A 22,222-nucleotide genomic window follows, 5' to 3' on the forward strand; every position below is an offset into this window, starting at 1 on the left:
TATTAGCATGTAATTGTCATAGAATGTTCTGTAGCTTTTACAGTTACAAATATACTGTGCTTGATTTTTTTTTTTTTTTAAAGAGCTCCTGACTTATTTATTTATGTATTTTATTTTTTTGTCTGTGTTGGGTCCCCGTTTCTATGCAAGGGCTTTCTCTAGTTGTGGCAAGCGGGGGCCACTCTTCATCGCGGTGCGCGGGCCTCTCACTGTCACGACCCCTCCTGTTACGGAGCACAGGCTCCAGACACGCAGGCTCAGTAGTTGTGGCTCACGGGCCTAGTCGCTCCGCGGCATGTGGGATCCTCCCAGACCAGGGCTCGAACCCGTGTCCCCTGCATTGGCAGGCAGATTCCCAACCACTGCGCCACCAGGGAAGCCCTGTGCTTGATTTTTTAATAATTATTTGTTGAGTGTCTTCCATGTACCAGGCATATTCCAGGCTTTGGAGATACAGTGATGAGTAGACTAATCAAGGTCCCTGCACCCAGGGGTTAAATTCTAATAGGGGGATTTAGACATTGAGCAAATAAATAAGAAAATATCAGATAATGAAAATATTTATAGGAACTAACAAAAAACCCACTAAAGTATGTGTGTATACATACCCGTATGCCAACAATGATACACTGATCAAAAATATCGAGGTGAGATTTAGGGGGTAAAAGATAGAAGTACAACTGTAAAGTTGTTTAATTGTACTATTTTAAGAAATTGGAAGTTTGGGGAGAAATTTCAAAGTTCAAGATTTGGCATTTTACAGGGTAGTATAAGCCACTTTCTTGACATGGTTCATTTTGGAGAAAGAAAAGATTTAACCGTGCTTTCAACGCTTACCTAAATGTTAACTTACTTTCAAGTTATTTCCACAATTCTGACATGAAAATTTTTATTTAGAGTCACACAGAAAGGGTTCTTAAACATTTGATAAAATGTCTGTGTAATAGTTTTTGCAGGTGTAGTGTTTGTTCTAAGTAAGAAAAAAGGCACAGTTTTCAAGCCGTCGGCGGCCTAGAGCTGTTCAGTCCCAACTTTTTGTAAAGGAGGAAGCCACCGAATTGCCTGAAATGGAAATTTAAATGAATGTAGTGTTTACCATTGGGGAAAACTGAATGACGGCCCCATGTGACCTCTCAGTACTATTTTGGCAACTTCACGTGACTCTGCATTTCAAAATAAGCAGCTTTGGAAAGTAAGGATAATTCTCACGTGGATGCGCTGTTCGTCTCTGGCAGTTCGTGGAGGACTATGAGCCGACCAAAGCCGACAGCTACCGGAAGAAGGTGGTGCTGGACGGGGAGGAAGTGCAGATCGACATCCTGGACACAGCCGGGCAGGAGGACTACGCTGCCATCAGGGACAACTACTTCCGCAGCGGCGAGGGCTTCCTCTGTGTCTTCTCCATCACGGAGATGGAGTCCTTCGCAGCCACAGCCGACTTCAGGTAGGTCAGGGAGTCGCGTCGGTACACCGCGCGACAGCTTGCTCCCCAGAGACAAGCAGGCAGCCAGAGGCTCTCACCTGATCGCCTTTCCCTCTGCGTCTGGTCGCGTTTGTTCCCTCTCTGATGTCAGCGTGACGCTGTCCGCCGCGCGCCTGTGCTCACACCCTCGGCGCGCCCTGCGTAACCTCACAGCCAGCTCTGCCGGTGCCAGCGGCACTGGAGCCTGAGCTTGTGGCAGCACCCGCACCCAGGCTCTCCTCACGCGTTTCTGAAGTATTTCCCTTTGAAGCACAGTACTACTGCTGCCGTAGGAGTAGACGCTTGCGTTGCATAATGGATCTCTGGCCCAGACTGTCACTCTTGCTGTGTTGGTCACTGGTGTCTCAGCACCTGTGTCACGCCCAGGAGGCACATTGCCGTCCACCTCACTGACAGCACGGACTTTTAGTAGAAATAATACCACCATAGATTGGCACACAAGGCTTTGTTATACAGTGTTTTTTTTTTACATCTTATTTACTGTTTGCGTAATCAAAATCTGTCCTCCATTTGGTTTTGGGCAGCGGGGTCGGGGGGCTGGTAAAGGGGAGAGGTTTCCTCTCTATACTTGAGAGAAATATAGCATAAATAAGTTCTTGAGTCGTCTCGTAAAGACGGCATGCATAATCACAAGCATTCTTTACTTGTATATTTTTATTTCTGCATTGTCTGCTTTGGCGTGGGGCACACCAAGGCAGCAGGTGATATATCCTCTGTTTTCAAGATTCACGCAGCTGCGTTGAATAAGTCATGAAACCAAATGTAAGTTAGCGACAAAGTAGGAGACGTGGCCAGTGATGGTTACAGAGGATCCAGGAGAGGAGAGGAGCTGGGAGGCCTTCAAGAGATAGATAACCCTGCAGGAGAAGAAGGGTTTCCACAGATGAGGAAAGAGGTCATTCCTGGTGGTGGAGCAAGAAACTGAAGCAAGGGTTACACAAAGCATTCCTTTTTATGTGTACATGAAACTCTCAAGAACTTAAAAGATTCCAAAAGCACCTCCTTTGCAAAAAAGCATGTCATTGAGAAACTTTAAAAATGTAAATTTATTCGTAACATTAAGTTTGTTGGCTTCTATAAGGAAGGAGTTTTGTGTGCGATAAAGTGCAAAGGGAGTTTTGTAATCCTGGGAGACATGTTGAAAGTTACGTTAAGTGTCAGTGATTATTCATTCATTCAAAAAAATATTTTGAGTGCTTATTATGTAGCAGATTCTGTTCTGAGTAATGGAATACATTTTGTCACCATAGTCACCAAAGCCAAAGTGGTATCTCAAGGGAGTGAAGTATTTTTATGCCAAGAGAAAGAATCTTGGGCTGTTGCTGTTACAGAATATAAGTGAATCATTCATTACTTGTCTGTTGTACCTCCAGTGTGTTGCCCCTCCCGTAAATAAAAAGTGCTCCTACTAACTGACCAGCAATAGGAAAGCCATTTTTGAGATCGTCTGAATGGTTATAGTAGGCACTCCACACGGTCTGACCTGCAAAGTATAGCACAGTGTCAGCTCCTGTCTTTTTAATTTTTTTTTTTATTGAAGTATAGTTGATTTACAATGTTGTGTTAATTTCTGCTGTACAGCAAAGTGATTCAGTTATACATATATATATATACATTATTTTTTCATATTCTTTTCCATTATGGTTTATCACAGGATATTGAGTATAGATCTCTGTGCTATTCAGTGGGACCTTGTTGTTTATCCGTTCTATATATTAAAAGCTTACATCTGCCAATCCCAACCCCCTCCCCCTTGGCAACCACAAGTCTGTTCTCTATGTCTGTGGGTCTGTTTCGTAGATAAGTTCATTTGTGTCATATTTTAGATTCCACATATAAGTGATATCGTATGGTATTTATCTTTCTGTTTCTGACTTCACTTAGTATGATAATCTCTGGTTGCATGCATATTGCTGCAAATGGCATTATTTCATTCTTTTTATGGCTGAGTAGTATTCCATTGTGTGTGTGTGTGTGTGTGTGTGTATATGTGTGTGTGTATATATATGTCTCTGTATATACCACATCTTCTGGACACTTAGGTTGCTTCCGTGTCTTGGCTATTGTGAATAGTGCTGCTGTGAACATTGGGATGCATGTATCTTTTTGAATTAGAGTTTTGTCCAGATACAAGCCCAGGAGTGGGATTGCTGGATCATATGGTAGCTCTCTTTTTAGTTTTCTAAGGAGCCTCCATACTGTTCTCCATAGTGGCTGCACCAACTTACATTCCCACCAACAGTGCAGGAGGGTTCCCTTTTCTCCACGCCTCCTCCAGCGTTTGTTATAGACTTTTTAATGATGGCCATTCCGAGCAGTGAGAGGTGGTACCTCACTGCAGTTTTGATTTGCATTTCTCTGATTGTCAGCTCCTCCCTTCAGCCTTCCTGGGCCTCCCGTCACCCAGGCAGGATCCATCGTTCCTCGTGTGTGTGTGCGGTATGCTTACCACAGCTGCAACAGCACACTCGCCCCACTCTTACATGAGATTGATTTATACGTGTTTTTCCTGACATGGTAAAAACTCTTCTTACCCATTTCAGTGTCCCTAGTACCCCTATTTGGCACAGTTGCTGGCATACAACTTGTAGTGCTTAGTAAGTGTTTGATAGAAATGTTAGAAAGCTCTGTTACGGTTTTTCATTCTCACTTTCCTTCTGATAAGAATGAAGTTGGACCAGTTTTGTAAAGGTGCTTTCCTATTCTAAAATTCTGTAGTGGCCTCTCGAACTCTATTTAAAGAGAGCATCACTTCAAGCAAAAATGCCAGTAATGATTACAGTCGTCACATCAGAAACCACTGATCACAGATCACCATAACAAATATAATAATAATGGAAAAGTGTGAAATGTTGCGAGAATTACCACAATGTGACACAGAGACACAAAGAGAGCAAATGCTGTTGGAAACATGGCGCTGATAGACTTGCTTGACGCAGGGTGACTACAAACCTTCTGTCTGTTAAAAAAAAAAAAGTAGTATCTACAAAGCACAGTAAAGCAGATTGCAGTAAACAAGGTATACTTGTATCAACAGTGGTTTATACATTGTGATAAGTGTACCACATTAATGTTAACAGTAGGGGAAACTGGATGTGGGGTATATGGAAACTCTCTGTCCTATCTTCACAACTTCTCTGTAAATCTGAAATCATTCTAATATAAAAAGTTTATTTTTAAAAAAGCATTTCGGAGGAAGTTGCATTTGATATTCACTTCGTACGTCTACTGCCATATTTATACTCTTCTTTGGTGTATTTTTCCGAATGAAGTGAATGTGGAGCTCAAATCATTGATGGTAGAAAAAGGAAGAAGTGCTGCTTGTTTCCTACTGTGTAATAAATGAGCTAGTTGTTATCGTATAGAAACATAAATAAATGCTAATTGCGTGCTTTGTTATTTTAACATGTAGAGATAACGTTAATATTTCTTGCTCATTTTCTCTTATCCAGGGAGCAGATTTTAAGAGTAAAGGAAGATGAGAATGTTCCGTTTCTGCTCGTTGGAAACAAATCAGATTTGGAAGATAAGAGGCAGGTTTCTGTAGAAGAGGCAAAAACCAGAGCCGATCAGTGGAACGTTAACTACGTGGAAACATCTGCTAAAACGCGAGCTAATGTTGACAAGGTAAAAGGTGGCTCTACTACCACGTCATGTTAAAAAATAGGTTGATTTGCTTTAACTCGGCTCTGTTTAGTCTAGAGATTCTGTGAGACTTTCGAATAGAGATTTAATACGTATTGATTTTTTATCGGCCCTGAATGCTCAAGTACAACGTGTTAGGAATTTCTTACTTCACTTTGTCCTTAGGTTCCCGAGAGGCATTAAAACATGAGACACTGCAGCTAGATGTACCTTTTTTTTTTTCAAAGCACTGACAGATTCCTGACCTGAATCCCTCCTTTTTTTTTTTGCTTATCCTGATTGGCTGGAGAATCTAGAAGGAACTATGTAAGTCCTCTGAGCTGACACCTGCCCAGCCTCACTTAAGTTCTCCCAGACCCGGGGGAGAGGATTTTGAAATCTGTCAGCACAGCTGCCTTCCCCACCCTCAGCCTCTGTTCTCCCCCAAGTGGAAGGGGAGCTCCTGTGCCCTCTCCCCTCATCTTCACACTGTGTTCAGATTGGCCCTTCCTGGAGACCAGGTGAAGAACACCCTTACCTCGTTCCTAGAAGCCTTCCCAGGTGCCTTTCATCCTGCTGCGGGACGCCATCATCAGTATTTAGGAAGCCTGCCGGTTGCACTGGGGCAGCACAGGTTCTGAGAGCCCTCCAGGCGGGGCCCTTTCGGCCCCTGCGTATCTAGGCTCTACCGCGTGCCTCTCAAAAACTAACGTGCAGGAGGATTGCCTATAGAGCCTGATAAACACAGATTCCTGGGTCTTCCCCAGAGATTTTGATTCGCTTGGTCTGGGGTGAGACCTGAGAATCTGCCTGTCTAGCTGGCTCCTGGGTGTGCAGACGGGGCGGCGCGGCACACTTGGAGTAACTGCCCTAGGTGGCCGCAGGTGCTTGTGAGCTGGTCTGCTGTGCCTGTAGATTCGCAACCCTGATCCGGAAATCATGACGTTAAACATTTAGAGATTCTTTCTGCTTGTTTACTGTAGGTTTTAAGACAGTGTTATTACTGTCTTAAACTGATTGATTTCTTTTTAGTCACACGGTCAGATTCCTGTAAGTCCAAGACATCTGTACGAATTGCTATAAGATTTCTACTGAGTAGACCAGTTTCCTCTAAAGTTATGGCAAATGTTTTTTAAAGTACTAATGAAATATAGTTTAAGGTTCAGCATGTTTGGGGTTTTGAAAGGCACCAATGAAGATTGTCATAGCATATGTATACTTTGTTTCCTCCTGTTTGATGTCTTGAGCAGGTTATAGAACAAACCTTCGTGATCTAAGGGGAGTGGGGAGCAATAACTGTCCAAGCTCTGAGGCTTGAAGCAGTCCTGTAGTGTCACCTGCTGGCATCAGAGGCCCTGGGAAAATACGGTAGTGTGCCTTATCAGAGATACCACCAGACAGTAAGAAAAAGACCAACAACCCAATGGGGAAATAATGGTTGAAAAACAGATAGCCCTGTCACAGAAAAGAAATGCAAATCGCGTTTAAACTTGCAAAGAGGCTTATGAGTCTTACTTATAAAAAAGGAAGTGCAATTTTAAAATATAATGACATATTTACCTGTCAGTTGGAAAAAAGCAAGAAGGTTGATAATAATACTGTTGACAGGAGTATGGGAAAAAGAGGAACTCTCATATGTTCATGGAAGGGCAGTTTGGCAATTATCTATCAAAATTATGACCCCAACAATTCAAGTTCTAAAAATTTATTATACGGATAAAATTATACACCCATGCATAAGTGTATGTTCAGCAATAGTCATTGAAGCATTATTTGTAGAAGCAAAAGACGGGAAATATCCAAGTGTCCAGTAACAGACTGCTTTAAATTATGGTGCGTCCATATAATGGAATACCGTACAGCTGTTGAAAAGAAATGAAGGTAGAGCTAGATGTGCTGATATGGAATGATCTTCAACATCAGTAAATGAAAAAGCAAAGTACAGAACAGTGTCTGTAGTTTGCTGCCATCTGTGTTTGAAACACACTCAGACACACACAAGCACACATGTATGTATGTATCAGGGGAATATGTAAGATTCTAGTACCTGTGGTTGCCACCAGAGAACTAAGTCACAGACAGATGCATTTTTCACTGCTGTGTCCTGAAGAGTGGCTACCAGATAAAGTACCTCAGTGGCTAAGGAAAAGTAACTTGCAGCAACTCTTCAGTTTCTTAAATTTGGTTACGTTTGGATTATATTTGTTTTTTGTTTTTTGGGTTTGTTTGCTGAGGCAATGATGTAATACATAGTTATAAGAGCGAATACTCTTCAGTGCTTGCAAGAGCCAGGCACTGTGGCGAGCTCTCACTGTTTTATCTTTAACCCTATGAAGCATAGATACTCCTCTCATGGCGCCTTTTTAGATGAGGAAACGGAGGTGTGGAGAGATTACACACCTGGCTCAAGCTCACCATGTCGCCGCTGTAGTGGCATCTGCTGGCTCTGGCTGTGGCCGGCTCTGGAGCCAATGTTCTTCCCTCTCTATTTTACTTAAAACAATGGTTGGAATACCTGTGGCATCTCCCATGTTGTGTGTCATCCACTACAAGAAGTCTGATCAGATTTTCCAGGATTAAGTGTTAACATTGTCTCCTTCTATTAAATTGAGAGGTATCTTGTGTTGTCACAGAAAACAAATACTAGCTCCCACAAGACTTTAAACGCCCATGCCTTATCCTTATCAGGATTCCAGATAGACCACTGGGTAGAAGTTTCAAAGAAGCAGATTTTAAAACTACCCTGTGAAAAAGCTTCATGACCATCAGAATTGTTGAGCTGAGGCCTGGCCTGTCACAGAGGAATCACTCAGAGGCTAGAGGACCATCTGGGAAAGCTGCTTGGGTCCTTACTGGGTGCCAGGTCACTTGATGGCCCTGTAGTACCCTTCTAGCTCAATGCTCTGGCTCTTTAAATCGCAACTCCAAGGTTGCTCTTAATTTTAAGGAACATCTTGGGGGAAATGGAAAGAAATTAGGCAAGTAGATGTCAAAACGAAAGTATGATTTATTACGTCAAGAGAGCCAATTTTATGTTGGGGAAAGAATTTTGTTAGAAATGTAGTGTCTTGTTTTTGAAAATATTTTAAATTTTTTTCTTTATACAAGTAATACATGAACGTATGCTCATTGTATAAAGAAAAATTCGTGATACGGAGGAAAAGTGAGTCTGTCATTCCACCCAGATTCCACTCACCTCCTTTACCTGTAGGCATACAGAATCTAAGGGGGAAAAAAAAAAGAATCTAAGGGAAAATTTGTATTTGCTTGTTTTCCACCTGTATAAATAGGATTTGTGTGTGTGTATATGTGTGTGTATAGTGTATTTCTGTGGTTTGCTTTTTAAATTTCACAACAAATAGATCTTGTAGTTCTTTCCATGTCATTGCATATAGACGTACCACATTCTTTTTAAAATCTACAAAATGTTCCATAGTTAGGAAAATGGCTGAATTATGAAAAAAGCCTATCAGTGACATTTAGATTGTCTTCAGTGCTATTACAAACATACTACAGTGAACTGTGTGCACGTGCACACACACAAGACTAAAAGCAAGGGTGCATTTTAAATTTTAATGACAAGTCACCCTCCAGAGAGGCTGCCTTACACTCCCACCAACAGAGTGTGAGGAAACCCTTTCCCCACTACTCGTCAGTACCAATTAAAGGAGCCTTTAAATGTCGCCAACAAGATGGGGAAATCATTTCTTTTGTGTTTCCTGATTACTACTGAGGCTGGGCATCTTGCAGTTGATTCATTGGCCGTTTGTAGATCTTCTGGGAACGCTGAAATTACTTTCTCCCGCCCATTGATCTAATGGGGGGTTTATCTTTTTGATTCATAAGCCTGCTTTATATTAAGGACATTAACCCTTTGTCCACTATATCCATTGTGGACAGTGTCTCCTAATGCATACCATATCTTTTTTTATCTTTTTTTTTTTTAATGTATAGTTGATTTACAATATCATGTTAGTTTCAGGTGTACAGCAGAATGATTCAGTTATACACATGTATATTCTTTTCCAGATTCTTCTCCCTTATGGGTTATTCCAAAATATTGAGTATAGTTTGCTGTGCTATACAGTAGGTCCTTGTTAGTTGTCTTTTTTTTTTTCCTAAAAAAGAAATAGAAATTTTTATTCGAGCCAAATTTGAGGATTATAACTGCATAGAGCATCTCAGAAAGCTCTGAGCACTGTTCCCGCTTATCTATTTTATGTATAGTAGTGTGTATATGTTAATCCCAATCTCCTAATTTATCTGTCTGTCACCCCTTCCCCTTTGGTAACCATAAGTTTGTTTTCTATGTCTGTGAGTCTCTTTCTTTTTTGGAAATAAGTTCATTTGTATCTTTCTTTTTTTTTTTAGATTCCACATAGAAGTGATATTATATGATATTTATGTTTCTCTGTCTGGCTTACTTCACTTAGTATGATAATCTCTAGGTCCATCCATGTTGCTGCACATGGCATTCTTTCATTCTTTTTTATGGCTGAGTAATATTCCTCTGTGTGTGTGTGTGTGCACATACATATCACATCTTCTTTATCCATTCGTCTGTCAATGTACATTTAGGTTGCCTCCATGACTTGGCTGTTGTAAATGGTGCTGCAGTGAACATTGGGGTGCACATACCTTTTTGAATTATGGTTTTCTCCAGATATGTACCCAGGAGTGGGATTACAGGATCATATGGTAACTCTGTTTTTAGTTTCTTAAGGAACCTCCATACTCTTCTCCATAGTAGCTGCACCAATTTATATTCCCACCAACAGTGCAGGAGGGTTCCCTTTTCTCCACACCCTCTCCAGCATTTATTGTTTGTAGACTTTTTGATGATGGCCATTCTGACTGGTGTGAGGTGATACCTCATTGTAGTTTTGATTTGCATTTCTCTAATAATTAGCGGTGTTGAGCATCTTTTCATGTGCCCATTGGCCGTCTGTATGTCTTCTTTGGAGAAATGTGTATTTAGATCTTCTGCCCGTTTTTTCATTGGGTTGTTTGTTTTTGATACTGAGTCACATGAGCTGTTTGTAAATTTTAGAGATTAATCCCCTGTTGGTCACATGGTTTGCAGTTATTTTCTCCCATTCTGTGGGTTGTCTTTTCATTTTGCTTATGGTTTCCTTTGCTGTGCAAAAGTTTTTGAGTTTAATTAGGTCCCATTTGTTTATTTTTGTTTTTATTTCCATTACTCTAGGAGACAGATCCAAAAAGATATTGCTGCAATTTATGTCAAAGAGTGTTCTGTCTAGGTTTTCCTCTAGGAGTTGTATAGTATCCAGTCTTACATTTAGATCTTTAATCAATTTTGAGTTTATTTTTGTGTATGGTGATAAAGAATGTTCTAATTGTATTCTTTTACATGTAGCTGCCCAGTTTTCCCAGCACCACTTATTGAAGAGACTGTCTTTTCTCCATCGTATAGTCTTGCCTCCTTTGTTGTAGATAAACCCACGCACCTATGGTCAATTTATCTCTGGGCTTTCTATCCTGTTTCATTGATCTATATTTCTGTTTTGATTACTGAAGTTTTGTAGTATAGTCTGAAGTCAGGAAGCCTGATTCCTCCAGTTTCATTTTTCTTCCTCAAGATTGCTTTGACTATCAGGGTCTTTTGTGTTTCCATACAAATTTAAAAATTTTTTGTTCTAGTTCCGTGAAAAATGCCATTGGTAATTTGATAGAGATTGAACTGAATCTGTAGATTGCCTTGGGTAGTGTAGTCATTTTGACAATATTGATTCTTCTGAGCCAAAAACTCATTATATCTTTACATCTGTTTGTGTTGTCTTCAGTTTCTTTTATCAGCATCTTATAGTTTTTGGAGTACAGGTCTTTTTGCCTCCTTAGGTAGTTGTATTCCTAGGTATTTTATTCTTTTTGATGCGATGGTAAATGGGATTGTTTCTTTAATTTCTCTTTCTGATCTTTCGTTGTTAGTGTATAGACATGCAACAGATTTCTGTGTATTAATTTTGTATCCTGCAACTTTACCGAATTCACTGATGAGCTCTTGTAGTTTTCTGGTAACATCTTCAGGATTTTCTATGTATAGTAGCATGTCATCTGCAAATAATGACAGTTTAATTCTTCTTTTCCTATGTGGATCCCTTTTCTCCTTCTTGTCTGATTGCCATGGCTAGGACTTCCAAAACTATGTCGAATACAAGTGGTGAGAGGGGACATCCTTGTCTTGTTCCTGATCTTAGAGAAAACGCTTTCAGCTTTTCACCGTTGAGTATGATATTAGCTGTGGGTTTGTCATATACAGCCTTTATTATGCTGAGGTATGTTCCCTCTGTGCCCAGTTCCTGGAGAGTTTTTATCATAAATGGGTGCTGAATTTTATCAAAAGTTTTTTCTGCATCTATTGAGATGGTCATATGGTTTTTATTCAATTTGTTGATGTGGTGTATCACACTGATTGATTTGCTCCATACCATGTCTTATTTATTTATTTATTTAGGCTGCGTTGGGTCTGTGTAGCTGCACGTGGGCTTTCTCTAGTTGCAGCGAGCGGGGGCCACTGTTCGTTGTGGTACGCAGGCTTCTCACTGCAGTGGCTTCTCTTGTTGTGGAGCGTGGGCTCAGTAGTTGTGGCTCGTAGGCTCTAGAGCGCAGGCTCAGTAGTTGTGGCGCACGGGCTTAGTTGCCCTGTGGCATGTGGGATCTTCCTGGACCAGGGCTCGAACCCGTGTCTCCTGCATTGGTAGGCGGATTCTTAACCACCGTGCCACCAGGCAAGTCCCCATACCATGTCTTTTAACTTGCTGATTTTTACCTTTTGCCATGGAAAAAACATTGAAGATTACGTTGTCAAATTTGTCAGTGTTTTTCCTTTGAGACTTCTGGGTTCTGTGGCTTCATTAGAAAAGCTCTCCCATCCTAAACTTAAAAAACACTTACCTAGGGCTTCCCTGGTGATGCAGTGGTTAAGAAGCCGCCTGCCAATGCAGGGGACACGGGTTCGAGCCCTGGCCCGGGAAGATCCCACATGCCGCGGAGCAACTAAGCCCGTGCACCACAACTACTGAGCCTGCACTCTAGAGACTGTGAGCCACAACTACTGAGCCCACGTGCCACAACTATTGAAGCTTGCGCGCCTAGAGCTCACGCTCCGCAACATGAGAAGCCCGCGCACTGCAACAAAGAGTAGCCCCTGCTCACTGCAACTAGAGAAAGCCCGTGCAAGCAACGAAGACCCAACACAGCCAAAAATAAAAGTAAAAAACAAAACACTTAACGTAAAATTTTTGCTTCCTTTTTGTGTTGGCCTTTATAGTAGATCTTTAGTCCTTTTGAAAATTTAGTATTGTCTGTGTTGTGAACTAGCGGCTGTTAAGTACTTAAAATAAAGAAACTGGTGAAGGCAAAGGTTTACAATTAAAGCTAACGGCCTGTGATGCTTTAAGAGAGATGTTTGTCATTTCTAATAATTTTTATATGTTTTTTCAACTGTAAGTATTCTGAGCTAAGCATTTTGAGTCTGTGTCTGTCTAGTTTTGTTTCACTTTCATTTACGTGAGAACAGGGATTTCCTGTGATCTCTACTCTGGAATTAGAAGAGTCAAATTCTGTACATGCCGGGCGGGGGGGAATGGGGGGAAGGGAAAGAAGGGGACAGGAGGAAAGAGGGTGGGAGGAAATGAGGGCGAGAAGAAATTTTGAAAGTGTATTTTTAAACAGTTGGAAGAAGCTCTGTACTTTTGAGATTATCATTTGTCTGAGTTTATCAAAACCAATTCTTCATTCTTACTCCTGATTACTTATTTCCTTCCACTTGGCAGTTGAAACAAGGCCTCCTTTACCTTAATTCATTAAGTTAGCTGATGTAAAGTTTAAAAGTTTCCCATTGGGTTTGCTAGTTAAGATGACCTTGGTGGTTTCCAATAGGGATTCGTTTGCAGTTTATTGCAGATACTCATCTAAAATTAGAAATTCCATCTTCTAATATTCATTCTGCAGTGATGTATTCACATCAGAAAGCAGTACTGGGAGTTTTCTGCTAATCACACGTAGTTAGTTTGGAGGCTTCCTGCCCCGGCTGGTCAGCTGTGGACTTGAAGCAGAGGTGTTCCAAAATCCCCAGTCTCCAGGCCATCAAGCTGCAGAAAGTGGGGCAAGAATTCACGGGGTTTGAACTGTCACCCACGTGTTTCAGTACATTGCATTCTTTCTGAGCTTTTATGCTCAGTCTTCCCCTTCTTTAATTATCCGTGTCCTTTCCTGTTGGTCCTGCATCCATTTAACTCAACCCATTAGTCTGATAGTCCTTGTTTTCTTTTTTCTTTTAATTTTTATTTTATATTGGAGTACAGTTGATTATGTTGTGTTAGTGTCAGGTGTACAGCAAAGTGATTTAGTTATACATATGCATGCATCTATTCTTTTTCCAATTCCTTTCCCATTTAGCTTATCATAGAGTATTGAGCAGAGTTCCCTGTGCTATACAGAGGTCCTTGTTGGTTATCTGTTTTAAATGTAGCAGTGTGTACATGTCAATCCCAAACTCCCAATCTATCCCTCTCCCCACCCTTCCCCACTGGTAACCATAAGTTCATCCTCTAAGTCTGTGAGTCTGTTTCTTTTGCAAATAAGTTCATTTGTATCATTTTTTTAGATTCCACATTAAGCTATATCATATGATATTTGTCTTTCCCTGTCTGACTTAGTATAATAATCTCCAGGTCCATGCATGTTGCTGCAAATGGCACTATTTCATTCTTCTTAATGGCTGAGTAATATTCCATTGTCATGTACCAAATCTTTATCCATTCATCTGCTGATGGACATTTAGGTTGCTTCCATGTCTTGGGTATTGTAAACAGTGCTGCAGTGAACATTGGGGTGCATGTATCCTTTTGAACCATGTTTTTCTCTGGATATATGCCCAGGAGTGGGATTGCTGGATCATATGGTACCTCTATTTGTAGTTTCTTAAGGAACCACCATACTGTTCTCCATAGTGGCTGCACCAATTTACATTCCCACCAACAGTGTAGGAGAGTTCCCTATCTCCACACCCTCTCTAGCATTTGTTGTTTGTAGATTTTTTGATGATGGCCATTCTGACTGGTGTGAGGTGATACCTCAATGTAGTTTTGATTTCCATTTCTCTAATAATTAGCAATGTTGAGCATCTTTTCATGTGCTTTTTAGCCATCTGTATGTCTTCTTTGGAGAAATGTGTATTTAGATCTTCTGCCCATTTTTTCATTGGGTTGTTTTTTTGATATTGAGTCACATGAGCTGTTTGTAAATTTTAGAGATTAATTCCGTTGGTCACATGGTTTGCAATTATTTTCTCCCATTCTGTGGGTTGTCTTTTATTGTGTTTATGGTTTCTTTCGCTGTGCAAAAGCTTTTAAGTTTAATCAGGCCCCATTTATTTATTTTTGTTTTTATTTCCATTACTCTAGGAGATGGATGGAAAAAGATAATGCTGCGATTTAAGTCAGAGTGTTCTGCCTAGGTTTTCCTCTAGGAGTTGTATAGTATCCGGTCTTGCAGTTAGGTCTTTAATCCATTTTGAGTTTATTTTTGTGTATGGTGATAAAGAATGTTTTAATTGCTTTCTTTTACATGTAGCTGTCCAGTTTCACCATTTATTGAAGAGACTGTCTTTTCTTAATTGTATAGTCTTGCCTTCTTTGTCATAGATTAATTGACCATAGGTGTGTGGGTTTATTTCTGGGCTTTCTATCCTGTTCCATTGATCTATATTTCTGTTTTTGTGCCAGTACTATACTGTTTTGATTACTGTAGCTTTGTAGTATAGTCTGAAGTCAGGGAGTGTGATTCCTCCAGCTCCATTTTTCTTCCTCACGATTGCTTTGGCAATTCGGGGTCTTTTGTGTCTCCGTACAGATTTTAAGATTTTTTTTTTTTTAATTTTTATTTATTTATTTATTTATTTATGGCTGTGTTGGGTCTTTGTTTCTGTGCGAGGGCTTTCTCCAGTTGGGGCAAGTGGGGGCCACTCTTCATCGCGGTGCGCGGGCCTCTCACTGTCGCGGCCTCTCTTGTTGCGGAGCACAGGCTCCAGACGCGCAGGCTCAGCAACTGTGGCTCACGGGCCTAGTTTGCTCCACGGCATGTGGGATCTTCCCGGACCAGGGCTCGAACCCGTGTCCCCTGCATTGGCAGGCAGATTCTCAACCACTGCGCCACCAGGGAAGCCCTAAGATTTTTTGTTCTAGTTCTGTGAAAAATGCCCTTGGTAATTTGATAGAGGTTGCATTGAATCTGTAGGTTGCCTTGGGTAGTATAGTCATTTTGATAATATTGATGCTTCCAATCCAAGAAAAATGATATCTTTCCATCTGTTTGTGTCCTCTTTGATTTCGTTCATCAGCCTCTTACAGTTGTGGTCTTTTGCCTACTTAGGTTTATTCCTAGGTATTTTATTCTTTTTGACGTGATGGTAAATGGGTTTCTTTAATTTCTCTTTCTGATTTGTCGTTGTTAGTGTATAGAAATTGCAGAAAGTGCAGCAGATTTCTGTGTATTAATTTTGTATCCTGCAACTTTACTGAACACTGATGAGCTCTAGTAATTTTCTGTAGCATCTTTAGGATCTTCTAGGTGTAGTATCATGTCATCTGCAAACAATGATACTTCTTCTTTTCCAATTTGGATTCCCTTTCTTTTTCTCTGATTGCTGTGGCTAGGACTTCCAAAACTATGTTGAAAAAAAATGGCAAGAGTGGGTATCCTTGTCTCATTCCTGATCTTAGAGGAAATGCTTTCAGCTTTTCACCATTGAGTATGATGTTAGCTGTGGGTTTGTCATATACCACTTTTATTATGTTGAGGTATGTTCCCTCTAGGCCCACTTTCTGGAGAGTTTTTATCATAAATCGGTGTTGCAGACAAAGCTTTTGATCAGATTCATCTATTGAGATGATCATATGGTTTTTATTCTTTAGTTTGTTAATATGGTGTATCACACTGATTGATTTGCAGATATTGTAGAATCGTTGCATCCCTGGGATAAATCCCACTTGATTATGATATATGATCCTTTTTAAGGTATTGTTGGATTTAGTTTGCTGAGTATTTTGTTGAGGATTTTTTCATCTATGTTCATCAGTGATATTGGCCTGTAATTTTTTTGGTGGTATCTTTGTCTGGTTTTGATATCAGGGTGATGATGGCCTCATAGAATGAGTTTGGGAGTGTTCCTTCCTCTGCAACTTTTTGGAATGCTTTCAGAAGGATAGGTGTTAACTCTTCTCTAAATGTTGGATAGAATTTGCCTGTGAAGCCATCTGGTCCTGTACTTTTTTGTGGGGAGTTTTTTCATCACAGTTTCAATTTCAGTACTTGTGAGTGGTCTGTTCATATTTTCTGTTTCTTCCTGGTTCAGTCTTGGGAGATTGTACCTTTCTAGGCATTTGTCCATTTTTTCTAGGTTGTCCATTTTACTGGCATATAGTTGCTTGTAGTAGTCTCTTACAATCCTTTGTATTTCTGTGGTATCAGTTGTAACTTCTCCTTTTTCATCTCGAATTTTATTGATTTGAACCCTCTCCCTCTTTTTCCTGATGAGTCTGGCTAAAGGTTTATCAATTTTGTTTATCTTTTCAAAGAACCAGCTTTTAGTTTCATTGATCTTTTCTGTTGTTGTTTTTTGTTTCTATTTATTTCTGCTCTGATCTTTATGATTTCTTTCCTTCTACTAACTGGGTTTTGTTTGTTTTTCTTTCTCTAGTTGCTTTAAGTGTAAGATTAGGTTGAGATTTTTCTATATTTTGTATATAAGATATATTTTGTTATTGCTACATGCTTTCGTTTTATTTGTCTTTAGGTATTTTTTGCTTTCCTCTTTGATTTCTTCAGTGATCCATTGGTTGTTTTAGTAGCATATTGTTTAGCCTCCACGTGTTTCTGTTATTTTATACAGTTTTTTTCTTGTAGTTGATTTCTAAGCATTGTGGTCAGAAAAGATGCTTGATATGATTTCAGTTTTCTTGAATTTGTTTGTTTTTAGTCTTACCAAGTTTTATTCTAGAAGTAATCATTTTTTTAATCCAGAATGCAAAAGTGTGACCCATAGAAGTTATTCATCCACTCATCATCCACACACTCATGACTATTTGTGTACAGTGTGAGTCCACATCCTTCTAGGCCCTTCTCAGTGTGTACTCAGACATTTGTTATTGATATTGAACTTTTGAATTGTTACAGTAGTAATTTTTAAATTATTATGCTAATATCTCCCATTATTTGCCAATTTCTAGACATCAAACAAGAATTGATAAATCCTCAAATATAGTGCAACAGACAAAATTGTTTTCTAGTGCCTGGTATCACAACGATAAAGGAAGCAGTCATTTTCCACAGCTGTTTTTTAAAACAGGGCTGAAGAAAACCAGGTTATTAAATGTAAATTTTACTTTAAAATTTAATTGATAAAATACATTTACTAATTATAAATTACTCAAGTGTAATCCATTGAGTTTTGTATCTTTGGAGCTAGCCTCACTTGTAGTGCTTTTTTCATTTTTATCTTGAAATTTCAGATGGAAAGATTACGTTATATTATGTAAACACATTTTACCAAATTCATTTTTCCCATTTTCTCAATATACTTGGAGAAGCAGGCTTTACTTAGGTGCTTTCCTCTCTCTGTACTCCCCAAACAAGAGCTCCTAAATATTCATATAACATTCCCAAGGTTTACTGTTGTGATTCAGAGAAATTCCAGGCACATATGATCTACTTGGTTTATTTATCCTATTTTCTTCTTTCTAGGTATTTTTTGATTTAATGAGGGAAATTCGAGCCAGAAAGATGGAAGACAGCAAAGAAAAGAATGGGAAAAAGAAGAGGAAAAGTTTAGCCAAGAGAATAAGAGAAAGATGCTGCATTTTATAATCAAAGCCCAAACTCCTTTCTTATCTTGACCATACTAAGAAATATAATTTATAAGCTTTGCCACTGAAGGCTCAATTGACTGAAATTACTTTAACATTTTGGAAATTGTTATGTATCTCTCTAAAAGCATGAATTGGAACTGCACTGAAAGTCAAATTCACTTAAAAAAGAAATTAATGTGGCTTCATCAAGAAGCAAAGTTCAACTTATTTCATAATTGCCTACATGTATCACAGTCCTGAATGTAGCGTGGGCACTTGTGTTTTGCTGGCAGTCTTTCTTGAACTATCAAGAGGTGAGATGGGGGTGGGCAATGGGAGGAAAGGCTACTTCCTCTGGTTTATTATAAAGCTTAAATTTTATATCATTTTAAAATGTCTTGGTCTTCTACTGCCTTGACAAATGACAATTGTGAACATGATAGTTAAACTGTACCACTTTTTTTTAACCATCGTTATGCAAAATATAGAAGAAAAAGTTACTGGCATGATTGTTGCATATAGTTCAATTGAGAGTAATTCATCTGTGAACCCGCATTAACTACCCGGTGATTAACTTAGAAAAGTGGTGTAAACTTGTACATGGAAATTTTTTAATATGCCTTAATTTAGAAACCTAAAGATACCCACTTACATCATTCTGGGTGTGTCCTCGCTCTGCCGTGGGCCCACTGCCCACGTGTCCTGGTGAGAGAATATGTGTCGGGACGGAGGACAACTTTTGTATAGAAGATTCTCAAGAAATTACTGGTAGGCGTCTGTCCCCATTTAAGCCGTGTGCCGTACTCTGGTTCTTGCCAGTGAGGTTCCAGAGCTTCTCGACTGCTCTTTATTCAGTGTAAGGTAGTTTAAAATGAAGGACCAGGGTCTGCTTGTAAGATAATTTTAGACCATGAGCATTCAGTACCAGTTACGTCTCCGTGAACCCTCTTTCTTTAAGATGCTGGTCCCTGGAAATCCCTTTCTGCAAGTGGTGAGCTTGTGTTAAGATTCTGATCTCCGTGGAGCAGGGCACAGGAAAAGCGTGGACAGCGCTAACGCGTTTTGCACTAGAACACTTCGGAAGAGTCGTGCTCGCCATCTGTCAACTTCTACATTTGTATTCCTGAGGTTACAGTTTGTACGGGAGTTAGTGGGATTATTTGTAGGCTGTGTTCGTAAGGAAGAACCCTGTTTCTACGTTTTCCTGAAGTTAACATCGAACAACCAGACCAAACCCGAGGATAGTGCAGAAAACATGTCTGGCACCAAACAGCAGGCTGTGTCCCCCCCTGTATGGCCTGCCCGCTGGAGGGCCATAATTTCAGTGGGAAACTTACCGCTGTCAGATTTTTCTTTGCTTTGTAATGGGACTAGGACAGTTTGATTCAACAAAGTTTTTTTCTTTCTTTTTGCTCAGTCCTAATTTCAGCAAGTCAAAGATGTGTTCAGGCATTCCAGGTGACAGATGTGTACGTAAAGTTAACAAAAATAGGCTATTTAGGAACTGAACTCTTTAGATATTACATCCGGCTTGTCATATTAAATATTTGTCCTTCAAGGGTTTGAGATGTACATCTTTCATATTTTTCATAGGCTGTGCCATGTGCAGAATTAAAGTTACCAATGTAAGCGCGGCCCCGTGGGCCCAGCGATCTCCGTGTGTACTTGCTGCAGTCCCATTTAACCAGGGGTCCTAACCACTAACATTGTGACTTTGCTTTGAGACCTTTCCTCTCCTGGGTACTGAGGTGCTATGAAGCCAAATGACAAAGATGCATCACATGTCTTAGGCTGATGCCACTACCCGACTGGTTTATTTGCAATTTGAGCCATTTAAAGACCAATAAACTTTCTTTTTTTAAATGTTTGTGGTGTTACTTGATGTTTACAATATAACATGTAAAATTCAGATTTATCAACCTGGGCATCCTTACCAGAGACTTGACTACAACTAAATCTTCTGAGCCATTAGTTGAGGGACTTCTGTGTGAGAAGAATTCTGTGCCAGATTTCCTCAGTCAGGATCATCATTGCTCAGGTTTAATCAAGGCTCAGAAATGCAGGAGCCCCACGTGCAGAATTGCACGGAAGACACTCTCTTCTGCTGTCGCGAAAGTCACAAATGTATACAACACTACTTTTAGAATACTACTCCACTCCAGAGTGGGTAGGTGGCAGCTTTATATTCATTTTCTAAATCAGAATGATCTCCAGGGATGCTTGAATTTCCAAATTGTGGCAGGAGAAACCACCCCCCTACCGTTTCATCACACTTCGGGCCATTCTCTCTCATCTGATGTCTGCTGGGAAATAGTGGCCTGTTAATCATCACACGGCCTGTGGGTTAGAAACGATCTGGCCCAACACTGAACACAACCCCTCAAAATCCAATTCATTTTAATTTCCTACTTATCTCATAAGCAGTGCCAGAATGAACACATTTAAGTTCTAAATGGCATCATTTTAATCTCACTGTGTGGACCCATTTTTAACACCAATAATGGGCATGATGTTAAATGTTAGGTACCAAACAAAGCTTAGATTGTCTCAAAGTGAATCGGAATGTCATTTTCAAAATTCTGTGACAAGGATATAAAAAAATTCGGCAACCTCATCTAACTGCCCTAAGAGTAAAACTATTTACCAAAACTTCCTCTAAAGTTTTCAAAGTAATCCTTTTTATTTAATCCAGTGTTAGAGCAGATTCACCTGGCTGCCCACACAGGCGGGGAAGATAGCTCATGAAGTCCTAAGGGTTGACATGGGCTAAGGAGTCTGAATTGCACCTGAAGCTAATGGAGAACAAAAGTCCCCTTTAGCAAATTACTTTGGAAGTGAAGAGTGGCAGGTCAATGGAGGTCTTCCTTCATGCCCTTAGTTTTCGATAGGTTTTTACGGACCACCTACTGTGGGCACTGCTGGGAATATAACAGATGGAAGGACAGACATGAGTTTGGGACAAGTAGAGACATTCACACTGAAGAAAGTACCTATGTGTTCCATGCATAAGGAAAGGAAAAGAAGTTTTTAAAGAATTAGAGATTAGGTCTAGGTCTCCTTACACAGGGCTAGACCCCCTATTTGTTATGTTTGTAAATTCATATAGTAGCAAACACGCAGTGTATTCTGTATGCACCGTGCACGCCTTGCAGTATCTTAGTTCCCTGACCAGGGATCAAACCTGGGCCCCCTGTAGTGGAAGCACAGAGCCCTAACCACTGGACTGCCAGGGAATTCCCTGGGTTTTTTTTTTATAAATTTATTTATTTATTATTTATTTTTGACTGTGTTGGGTCTTCATTTCTGTGCGAGGGCTTTCTCTAGTTGTGGCAAGTGGGGGCCACTCTTCATCACGGTGCGTGGGCCTCTCACTATCGTGGCCTCTTGTTGCGGAGCACAGGCTCCAGACGCGCAGGCTCAGTAATTGTGGCTCACGGGCCCAGTTGCTCCGCAGCATGTGGGATCTTCCCAGACCAGGGCTCGAACCCGTGTCCCCTGCATTGGCAGGCAGATTCTCAACCCCTGCACCACCAGGGAAGCCCTCCCTATATTTTTTAACCTAATATTAACCCTGTGAGGTAGGTGCTGTCCTTAGCCCCTATTTTGCAGATGGAGAAACTGAGGCATAGAGCTGTTGAATAACTTGCCCAGGGCCACAAAGCTGGTAAAATTATTAACTGGGATTGGAAGCAAAGAAGTCTGGCTCCCGAGCCCATGCTCTGAATCACCGCACAGAGGAGTAGGTGGAGACTAGAATTAATTATCCAGTGGCCCGTACTATTGTGGGAAACATCCAGGATTCCCCCAAGGCTGCAGCCACCTAGTCAGTGATTGCCTTCAGAGAGTTTGCAGAGGTTGCTATGAACAGAAGAGGCCTCTTGCGCTTACAGCCTGGTTGCTAAGAGAAAGATCAAGTGCGGGAAGGAAAACCTTATACAGAGCTCAGCTCTGGAGTCAGCCTTAACAGTGCTTTTTCCATAACGTCAGTAAAGAGGCAGCATTCTTTGGCAGGCCAGAAACCTTCATCCCGTATTTCTTTAACTGCAAAATAATTTCCCAGTCCTTTGCTCAAGCAGCCCTGAGTGCAGCTGTTGTGGACAACTGCCTATAGACAGGAGGTCGGTGGGGAGGGACATTCAGCCGTCTGTATTCTCAGTCCCTACAGAAGCACCATTTCTGGGGAGAGAGAGGGGCCCAGAGAGCATCTAACGTCTGTTTAAGGGAAGCCTTGACAGTCCAGTGGTTA

General features: G+C 40.5%; 1 protein-coding gene across 3 annotated transcripts in view; it reads left to right on the top strand.

Annotated features, from left to right (window-relative positions):
* The window catches only part of RALA (RAS like proto-oncogene A), a 72,699-nt gene extending 52,856 nt beyond the window's left edge, over window positions 1-19,843 (top strand). For all 3 annotated transcript variants that reach the window (XM_057550457.1, XM_007187740.3, XM_007187743.3), the window contains 3 exons: window positions 1,236-1,444; window positions 4,936-5,110; window positions 17,873-19,843. In XM_057550457.1, coding sequence (XP_057406440.1) covers window positions 1,236-1,444; window positions 4,936-5,110; window positions 17,873-17,995 — 507 coding nt within the window. In that variant the 3' untranslated portion in view covers window positions 17,996-19,843. The remainder of the gene's footprint in view (window positions 1-1,235; window positions 1,445-4,935; window positions 5,111-17,872) is intronic.
* The last annotated feature ends 2,379 nt before the right edge of the window (window positions 19,844-22,222 follow it).

Source organism: Balaenoptera acutorostrata, chromosome 7 (genome assembly GCF_949987535.1).
Source record: "Balaenoptera acutorostrata chromosome 7, mBalAcu1.1, whole genome shotgun sequence".
Lineage (NCBI taxonomy): Eukaryota > Metazoa > Chordata > Mammalia > Artiodactyla > Balaenopteridae > Balaenoptera > Balaenoptera acutorostrata.